Source organism: Lycium barbarum, chromosome 7 (genome assembly GCF_019175385.1).
Source record: "Lycium barbarum isolate Lr01 chromosome 7, ASM1917538v2, whole genome shotgun sequence".
NCBI lineage: Eukaryota > Viridiplantae > Streptophyta > Magnoliopsida > Solanales > Solanaceae > Lycium > Lycium barbarum.
This window is the reverse complement of record NC_083343.1, coordinates 96,713,704-96,724,339: the sequence shown is the minus strand read 5'-3', so window position 1 is coordinate 96,724,339 and position 10,636 is coordinate 96,713,704. Positions and strand designations below refer to the sequence as shown.

At 33.7% G+C, this 10,636-nt stretch overlaps 1 protein-coding gene across 2 annotated transcripts; it reads left to right on the top strand.

Annotated features, from left to right (window-relative positions):
* Positions 1-143: 143 nt before the first annotated feature.
* LOC132603595 (uncharacterized) lies at positions 144-10,405 on the top strand. 2 transcript variants are annotated; one of them, XM_060316720.1, is made up of 7 exons: positions 144-827; positions 2,017-2,156; positions 6,676-6,763; positions 7,912-7,945; positions 9,490-9,586; positions 9,754-9,818; positions 9,909-10,405. In XM_060316720.1, the coding sequence occupies exons 5-7, from the start codon at positions 9,544-9,546 to the stop codon at positions 10,230-10,232; spliced, it is 432 nt and encodes a 143-aa protein (XP_060172703.1). In that variant the 5' UTR covers positions 144-827; positions 2,017-2,156; positions 6,676-6,763; positions 7,912-7,945; positions 9,490-9,543; the 3' UTR covers positions 10,233-10,405. The 2 variants fall into 2 exon arrangements, with proteins under 2 accessions (XP_060172703.1, XP_060172704.1); XM_060316721.1 differs by lacking the exons at positions 144-827; positions 2,017-2,156 and having other exon boundaries at positions 6,453-6,763.
* The last annotated feature ends 231 nt before the right edge of the window (positions 10,406-10,636 follow it).

Below are 10,636 nucleotides of genomic sequence, written 5' to 3'. Positions count from 1 at the left end.
GTCTTGAAGCAATTTTATCCATTTTTTGTCATTGCTCTTACACTTTTTGCCCTTCTCCTTCTTTGAATATATAAATAAAAGTCAGTGCAAATATTAGTTGAGGTCGAAAAGGATTAATAGATCTGAAAATTGATGGTGAAGTGAATGTTGATTTCATTTTCAAGATTGAAGCGGGTGAGGATAATTGGCAAGTAGCTCAAATTGTCTTAGTCTTTAGCCAAGTAGGTTACAATTATTCCCCCAATTAACTAATGGGTTTTTCAAGATGTGGATAAAAGATGACCAAATAATTGTTGTATGTTTGCTACAGTTGAAAGACAGAATTGATATGGGACGGAAATGTCTAGCGTTTGAAAGCTGAGCTATCCATGCCCCTAATTTAACCGAACGCACCAAATACCGAATTTCCCTAATTAATACCGGAGCCGGACTTTATTTTTGGCTCTCTTTTGTAATCTCCGGATGCTCCCAAATTGTTGGTTGTTTTGATCCTCTAAAATCATAAAGACAATCAAATTCCAAAAACTTTTTAACATTTCTATGTTGGTGTAATGTAACATGAATCGTGACTCAATCACAATTTCATAATAATAAAACTAGAAATGAAGTCCCAAATTCTTAAGGGAACTAGAAAGAAAGTATTTTATATACTATGTAAAAAGGAAAAAGAAAAAGAGCTAGTAGAATAGATAGAAGAAAGAGAGTTGATTTGATACCCGAGTATTTCATTACACAAACCCTAGCATAGATGATTGGGGTCTACAAGTAAGGATTTGAAGTTATACTTGGAGCTGATCCTGCTATAAGGCCCGATCAACACAGACGGTGTAAGTAGTCTAAATTTTATTATATATTGTGAGAATCACTTTGTTGCTAGTGTAGAGTCAATCCATCAAAATATTTGTGTGTGTCTGTCTGACTTGTTGAAACTTTGGGGTTGGTTCTTGGTATACAATGTTTTTCCTGAGTATCCCCCTTGTTTCTTTGCTTTACTAGCTTCTATTCTGCTTTTCATATCTTGTTTGTGTTTTAGGATGCAAAAATAATTCGATTAACTTAACAATGCCTGTCATTGTGGATCGGATACAAATCATCTTTTGTTCCCTACTATATATTAACATCATGAGCTTTTTTATAATGAATGTAGCAGACACAAGATTGGTGGAGAAAGGGCCTGTCCATGGTTTGTGTTCCAGCTTAATCATGGGCTATTATCATGAATGCTCGAACAAACCAACTATTTATCCAAGCTCTTTACTAGTAATGTCAAACAGGGGTCCGTTTTCTTTAACATGCTCTACCTCAATGTGTGCTTGTTTTGATCTTTTTACTCACCTTTAGGGAATGCATCTTGATATCTGTTCTTGCAGCCTTAATATTTTGAAGTTGCTATTTTCGTTATAAAATGTTTGATTACCTACATAAAAAAAAAAAAAAAAAAAAAAATTGGTAATTTTGGTGACTGATACCAACATAGGTGCTTTCCACAAAGTTTTCTACCATGTCGGAAATGTACTTGAGACATTAATGTAGGTGCTTGGTGCCTATAGTTTAGTAGGCCACAACATAATTTTTGATTGGGCTGTTTGTATTACTGCCAGATATGCTTTCTGTTGGTTCCTTTTGTTGTTGGTTCCTCTGAAATTTCATCTTGCATTGAGAAACTAGTTCTACTGCCAGCTTTGAGCCTTTTAGGTTACCACTCTAGGTCCTGGGCTTTCTTTATCTTAGTGCATAATGGTTATGGAACCCGTAAGGGTGGCTCAGTTGGTTGAGCATGAGGCTTTCATAATGGAGGTCTCAGGTTCGAAACCCCCTGCCTACGACAACAGGGGATTTGCCTTCTAGGTCGAGCTCATCGCACCGCACTTAGGCAAGTGTGGGTTTATCTCTCTTGTGTGGTTTGTGAGCTATTACACAGGAATTGGGTTTACCCTGTGCGCACCCGAAGGGTAGCGACTACGGGTTCCCATGTCATAAAAAAAAAATACATAATGGTTATGGAATCTTCTGCAGGCACACATTTCTCTCAACAGTCATTTCCCTTTCAGTTGATAAGCAAGAAGTGGAAAAAAAGGTTCCACGTGACTTCCATGGCAACGACTGGCTCTAGGTGGGGTGCTGTTATGTCAGGCAATTAAGGCTTCAGTGACCAGGTTGTTGTCCCTCTCTGTTTAACACACAAACACTTACAATATCTAATAAGGTGTTAGTGTTTATATGCTATCCTGATTCCTTCTGCCCCATCACTCATCCCCCCCCCCCCCTTCCCCCTCCCCACACACACACTTTTTTTGTGATAACAACCTTGAAAGGTTATCGGATAAATTTCCCCATCAAGCATAGGCTTTGAGGATCTAAAAGGGTAGTCTACTGTAAGATTTTTCTATGAGCAAATGAAGTAACATGGTTTGATGTCCTTTCGTCCTAAAATTTACTTAATAAAGTACTAAAAATTTATAATTGTAGGGCGAAAAAATGAGGAACATACTCTTTTTTTTCTCTCCTTATAAAAAGAAGGGAATAAGGCATCATTATCCCTTCACCTAGTAACGTTTTTGCTACGACACACCTTACCTGATTTTTGGTCCTATCATCCCCCTAAACTATTTAAAACCGTAATATTTTACCCCCTAAACGCTGATGCCCACTCTCATATGGGAGAGTGACATACACTCTCCTTGCCACATGTGCATTTATTTATTTTAAAAAAAATTCAGCTTACGGGTCAATTTTTAAGAATAAAAAAATAAAAAATTGATTTTTATTTTAAAAAATTTATTTTTAAAACCCGTTTTTAAAAAAAAAAAACTGAAAACGCGAATTAAAAAACTGATTTTTCTTTTAGAAAATTTATTTTTAAAACCCGTTTTTAAAAAAAAAAAAAAAAAAACTGAAAACGCGAATTAAAAAACTAATTTTTCTTTTAAAAAAATTATTTTTAAAACCCATTTAAAAAAAAAAATTGAAAATGCGAATTAAAAAACTGATTTTTCTTTTAAAAAATTTATTTTTAAAACCCGTTTTTTTAAAAAAAAAAAACTGAAAACGCGAATTAAAAAACTGAATTTTCTTTAAAAAAATAAATTTAAAACCCTTTTTTAAAAAAAAAAATTGAAAATTTGATTTTTTTAAAAAATATGGAAAAATGGATTTGTTAAAAATATGGGAAGCTTGATTTTTTTTTTTTTTTTTTTTTTTTAAATGCCTTAAAAGATCTTGATTTTCATGATTTCATTTTCTTAGGACACTTTTATTTTTCAAATAAAATCCGGAAAAAGTGTTTTTCTTGTCAAAATTTGAAAAAAAATCGTTTTTTTATAAAATTTTGAAAACATTAATTATTTTTTTAAAATGTAGAAAACTAGATTTATATTCATATTTTAAGAAAATACAGATTTTAAGAAAAAAATTAAGTTTTCCTGTTTTTTATGTTTCTCACTCTCTCAAAGAGAGTGAAACACACTCTCCTTATCACGTCAGCGTTTAGGGGGTAAAATATTACGGTTTTAAATAGTTTAGGGGGGTGATAGGATCAAAAATTAGGTAAGGCGTGTCGTAGCAAAAACGCTACTAGGTGAGGGGGGTAATGATGCCTTATCCCTAAAAAGAAGTCCATTCCTTGTGTTTTGCCCTACTCTTATAAATTTTTCGTACTTTATAAAAAATGTCCATTCCTCCAAATGTTTTGAAAATATGTAGTCCATTTATGTTGCACCTCGCAGATTTTGGTGGACTAAGCAAGTTCCTGGTTATGTGTTGAGAACAAAGTGTTTGCATGAAAATTAAGTAACAGAAATGTTTAAAAGTTTCATTCCTTGATATCTCTATATATATGTGTGTGCTATCTTTGCTATGTTTTTAGTGGTAAGAGTGTAGCTTGTGACGTGTTGGTTAGGCACATGTCATGTGTTCGAACCATTCTGCAAACAAAAACTTGGTATTTAAGCGGAGAAGAGTAGATGGGCGGGCCAATTATCCTGAATTTCGAATTGCATGCCACCGACCATGGGGATTTCTTGGGTTATACAAAAAAATGAAGATTTAAATTAAGTTTATCCTATCAACTAATTTATTATTGCCTTATTTCAAAAAAATTAATTGGTGGTTGTAGAAGACATATACAGAGAGTTAGGCAGCATACATTTACATTTATATATTAGGTAATCTTGATATCAACCAAGCACTTATGAGGTTCTCGTTGCTGTGTGCTGTCTGCTTGAATGCTAAATGAACAACATACTATGAACACCAGTTCGTCAGAAATAATTAAAGCCAGGGCCAAATAAACTTATCATGTTTTTCTTTCAGTTGAAAACATAGCTTTTCCTTCATTTATAAGCTTACAAATATCGCTAAATAGAAGAAACAGAATCAAACCAAAGTAGTAAACCTGAACCAATATCACGGGTGCACTTAAGCACATCTAATCAGAAATGAATTCCTAGAGCAAGTCTTTTAGTGCATATTAAAAGATAAACAAGAATATCTAGTCATTGAAATCTAAAGCCTGGTTTGTAGAGGAATGACATCAAACAGATTTTAACTCTCATCATCTAAAATTGAACTTTCAAGTCGGTGTAGTCAAATCACGCAACACATATAAGATAAATTACAATAAATACATGATCAAGAGTTTAAGACAAGATAAATAATTAAAGTACAGGGGATCCTAAGGTGACAAAACAACTCTATATATGCCCACTATATCTTAATTTAGTGGTTCAGATCAAAGCTAGATTTTTAAGAAAAGCAACTAACCACTATCTTTGCTTAAGTTCTTAATTAGGGGACAAGTTTGGGAGGCTGCCTATGTCTTTGGCCTTGTTATAAAATGTTTGATTACCGGAAAAAAAATTGGTAATTTTGGTGACTGATACCTACATAGGTGCTTTCCACAAAGTTTTCTACCATGCCAGAAATGTGCTTGAGGCAAGCGTTATGGTATTGTGCCCTGTGGAATCACATTAATGTAGATGCTCGGTGCCTAAGGTTTAGTAGGCCACGGAATAATTTTTGATTGGGCTGTGTGTATTACTGCCACCTATGCTTTCTGTTGGTTCCTTTTGTTGTTGGTCCCTCTGAAATTTCATCTTGCATTGAAAAACTAACTCTACTGCTGGACCTGGATTTTCCGTTCTCCATTTTACCCATCCGACTATAACATGGATCTGTCCCTCTATTTTTTACTGGTTGTGAAATGGCAAGTTTCTTTTTTCCAGAAACAGCACTAAGAATGTACTGGAATTAGGCACGCTGTGCCAAAAGTGTGAAGACAAAAGTAAGCCCTATCTAAATATATATGAATTCTAGGAGCTCTTAGATAGATTCAGCTTCATTTGCAAGTTCCATTCTGGACTATAACATGGATCTATAACAAATTAACTTGGTTGGGCAGTTGTCTACTGATGTTGTTCTGTCATTAAAAGCTTCTTATATCTGTAAGGCGAATCAGAAGGGCTAACTTTTTATCAGTTTGTATAATGTTCGAGTCTAAGAATTCTTTCAGACTTATGTAGCAGTAGTTATTTTAGATGATGAATTGCTTCTTTAGATTCTAAAACATTTTTCTACATGCAATGGAAATCTAGCATTTCTCTTGCCAGTTTGAACTTTTAATTTAAGTCAAATACTGGATGATAACAATCATAAAGTGTTTGTGCTTTTTTATCTTAGGTAGTTGCACCAACTAAAGTTGTTTAATTGAGATGCAAGAATTTGTTGCTAGTGTTTTCCAGTTTAACACTAGTTAGTTTATCTCTCTCTCTCTCTCTCTAACACACAAACACATACAATATCTAATATGGTGTTAGCGTTTATATGCTATCCTGATTCCTTCTGCCCCATCTCATCCAACCCCCACCCCTACACACTCTTTTCGTGATAATAACCTTGAAAAATTACCGGATAAATTTCCCCATGAAGCATAGGCTTGAGGATCTAAAAGAGTAGTCGCAGTAAGATTTTTCTATGAGGAAATAAAGTAACTTGGTTTAATGTCCGTTAGTCCTAAAATTTACTTTAAAAAAATCCGTTCCTCGTTTTTTGCCCTACATTTATAAATTTTTAGTACTTCATAGAAATGTGCATTCCTCCAAATTTTTTGAAAATATGTAATCTATTTATGTTGCACCTCACAGATTTTGTTGGATTAGCTAGTTCCTGGTTATGTGTTGCGAAGGAAGTGTTCGCATGGAAATCAAGTAAGAGAAGTGCTTAAAAATTTCATTCCTTGATATATATATATATATATATATATATATATATATATATATATATATATATATATATTAAAAGCATGAACTCCCTAACTTGAAAGTTAAATTACCTAAATACCTCTTCTATTAATCTAAAAAACTAATTTAATATTTTTATTAAAACAAAAAAGGACAACCTAAATGTTTCTTCGAAAAGTTGTCACCGTTTGTTTCATTCTCTTTAAAAGTCGCCACCGTTTGTTTCATTAATGTAAAGTTATTTGTTGGAGGGTCTCCCTTGATTAGTTGCATATGTATTTAATTGTGGAAGTGTACTGATGAAGCACGGACATATGCACTTGGATTTTTTGTATTATTATTTTGCTTTATAATACATTCATTTGGTGAAAGGTTTTTGTTGGAATATGACATGCTTAGTTGTGTTGGCGCTTTGATATATTCATCATATGTATATTAGTGGAGGTCAGACCTATACACGAATAAATGACAGAAGAGGAAACCAGGAGGTCTGATGCATTGGAGCGAAATAATATTTGAACTTTGAGGTTAGTCACCATACAATCTAATTTTGTAATTTATGCATTATCTTGCATCTCACATATTTTTTCCCGACACTTGGAATACTTTTTCGTTCCGTAGTCTTTTACCAGTCTATTTTATTCTGAGGAGATTACAAAAGTTAGTTTGCATTAATTTTACATGTGGTATTTAGTTAAAAATCTTAAAAACGAGATATGCCAACTACAACCAAACCAAGACTGGGAAATAGAAGTAGGTATGTAGTTTAAGTATGGTTAGTCTTAAGATAACTTTTTAAAACTATATATAATATGTAAGTGTATAATTGCCAAGATATACACGTTTGGTAGATGAACTCAAAATCGCTTAATATCCTGAGAAGAACAACAATTATATTTATATAGGTAGATACGATTTATGAGTACATTACTTTTAATATTACGATGTATAACTAAGAAATTAATTGAAAAGAGTATCAACCTTATGGTTCTTCATATAAAATAAGTATAACTTTGCTGACATAGCATTCAAAACTTGATTTTTATTCTTAAATGATGAATAATATTATTCAATTAAAATGACATCAACCCAATCTAGAGGCAGGCCTTGATTTAACACTTAAGGAGTTCATGATTCTAGCCTTTTTAAGTTATTGGGTTCTAAATTAATAATTTCATCATATTATATAACTTTTTAAGGCAAATAAAGTGTTTGAATCAAGGTTATTGTCTCTAGCTCTGCCCTCGATTGCAATTCATAATATGGTTATGAGTTAATTTTATGTTATTATCTGTTTAAACAACGAGTGGTATAGGCTAGGTTGCGAAGCTCGCGCAGGCACTATTTTATAATAAAAAACAGTAGTTATAAGTTTTTAAGAATAAAAGAATTTAAATAGTTGAAATAAATGATGTGCTATTCGAATTTGTGGAAAAGATAACCATTTTTCCTTTAACAACCAAAATCAATCTATTAATTATTCTACTTCTATACTAATTGAAATTATAAAATAAGAGAACCAAAAGATAACCAAAATCAATCTATTAATTATTCTACTTCTATACTAATTGAAATTATAAAATAACAGAACCTTCGTATCTGCTTATTTTAGAGGCCATTAGAATTTGGCTATTTTTAATTGACTATTAATTTACCTAACCTTCCATTTTTGCAGGTTTGACCCGCATACGTTTTTAACACACACTTAGGTGAGTTGACTTCGAAAACAAACTCTTTGGATGTTGTGTGGAAGTTAAAGTTCCTTTGTCAGTTTATGAGTATGCCTCTAAAGGGAACTCTTCACGAGCGCATTCACAATCAATATAGAGGGGCGTCTTGCTTATCTTGTGGTTTGAGAAACACAATAATAATTCACATCACAAAAACTTGTAATTTGTTGTCTTTTATTTTAATAATATTAATATTATTTTATAATATCGTATACTACAAAATTTGGTATACACGTGCGACGCACGTGTAGAGAAATTAGTATATATATGCCCACAGGCTTTGGTCTGGTGGTAAGCGCGTAGCCTGTGACGTTTGGGTTAGGCACGCGTCACGTATTCGAACCATTCTGCAAGCCTGGTATTTAAGAGGAGAGGAGTAGATGGGCGGGTCAATTATCCTTTGAGTTTCAAATTGCATGCCACTGACCCTTGAGATTTTTTGATTATACAAAACAAATGAAGATTTAACTTAAGTTTATCTTATCAACTAATTGGTTAGTGTACTTTTCCCACAATAGCAATATATTATTGCTTTATTTCAAAAAAACTAATTGGTGGTTGTACAAGACCATATACAGAGAATTAGGCAGCATACATTTTCGTTCATATATTAGATAATCTTGATATGAACTAGGCACTTATGAGGTTCTCATTGCTGTCAGCTGTTTGCTTGAGCGTTAATGAACATAGACATGTTGCCTGACGTTTAAATAGGAGATACTGAATTGATATGCAGTTTACACCAAGCGATACTCATTTCAAGTTGGATATTTGTGCTTTGTGTGAATGTTGGTTCCGATGAATAGCGGCAGACTCATGATTTTATTCAAGCGGGGTCAAGTAAAACACTAAAACTGCAATGATAATCGACAATAGGAATTTATCTTTCTTATACATTAAGACAGGTTAACCTAGTTAAATGTATTGCTACGACTCAAATAAGAGTAGAATAATTGGCAAAATAAGAGGAGAAACAAAGAATACTGTTGAAATAATACTTTGACTACCCAAGCATATTTTAGTGAAGTACTTATAAGATTTCAGATACGTACTGATTTCTTTTACATAAACGAAATGATTAATGCCTTGTGGTCTCGCTGAGCTCGATAGCATCAGTAAGCCATTTAAGATGGATAAAGTAAGTTTATATTATGAACACCAGTAAGTCATAAACTATTATAGCCATATAAGATAAACTACATCATCAGAGGTCAAGACAAGATAAAGAATTGAAGTCCAGGGGTTCCTAAGCTGACAAAACAACACTATGTATGCTCACTATATCTTAATTTAAGGGTTCAGATCAAAGCTAGATTTTTAAGAAAAGCAACTATCCACTATCTTTTCTTAAATTCTTAGTTAATCCACCAAATTCTTTGGATCAAATTCAGTAGAGTGAAAATGTTTCTGATGTCATTTAATAGATCAGGCAGGTAAAAAAGTTACAAGCCTTGGAAAGAATTTTGGACCTTTCTGAAAACAGCTCTATTTGTATCCCAATCCTTTCACTTTTCTCTCACCAGGGTCCCCTCCACCCATCGATAAGAGAACCTTGGAAATAGGCAAAGGCATTGGAAATGAGCAGGATTCCTCAATTATTCAGTCTTACGCCTAAAGAAGGTAGAGTTTTTCTACCAATGTTTAACCATTGTCTACCTATAATTTTGCAATTCCCTACCCCTTCTCTTTGGCTGATCGTCTATATAAAACCTCCCTAGTGTTCCATATCCTTCCTGCATAACATAACTCTTCCTCTTCTTCATTTCAAAAGCTTTTAACAATGTCAGGATCAGAAGGCAGCAGCAGCCATGGAAATAAAGGAAAACAGAAGGCGACAATACAAGAGCTAATGGTATGGATCTTGTATCCAGTATATATGTGTATAATATTTTTTCTAAGTTATAACCAACCAACTATTTACCCCTTCCCTATTACTTTGCAGAGCGCGGAGAGCAACACGAACCTTGAAATTTCATACTCCAGGCACTCGGATCTCAAGAAAGAAATTGAGCAACAAAGAAAAATGCTGTCTGATGCAGAAAAAAGGGAAAAAGCCCAAGCAGACGCACTGGCACTGGGAAAAAACAATCTTCGTGTTATTGACGGCCTTCAGGCAATAAAGGGGACTCGAATATTTCTTCAGTCACGTCCAGATTGGAGTGGAACTATACTGGTTCAGTCTAGCAAGGAGAAGGACTTCAACAAAAAGCTGAAGAACCTGCAAGATGAGTTTTCAGGGCGTGTTATTAACTTTAAGAAAAAGTAGTGTCTGCTCCTAGCTAGAACTAGTTGTTGATGGAAAAAGTTGCAGCAACACCGTGCGTGTCAGTGTCTTATGTTTCATGATGAATGATGCAGAGTATGTGTCGTCTGTGTGTTTTTCTCATTGAATAAAGTGTTGTTTTTCCATCAGTCAATAAATTGCGGGCATGGATGTAACTTAACGAGAATAGAGATTTGAAAACAGAATCACAACTTGACACATTTAACTGCAGTCAAAAGATAAACTTTAGTTTGTACGGCACTCGAGAAATGACACAAATGTGACGTCAGGATAAAGTAAATTGGCACATACTTTAAAGAAAGGCTAATTAAGACGCCGAAAGAGCTGTAAATATCTATGTGAGACTAGCCATCTGATGCAACAAATCTGACAAATTGAGGGTTTAG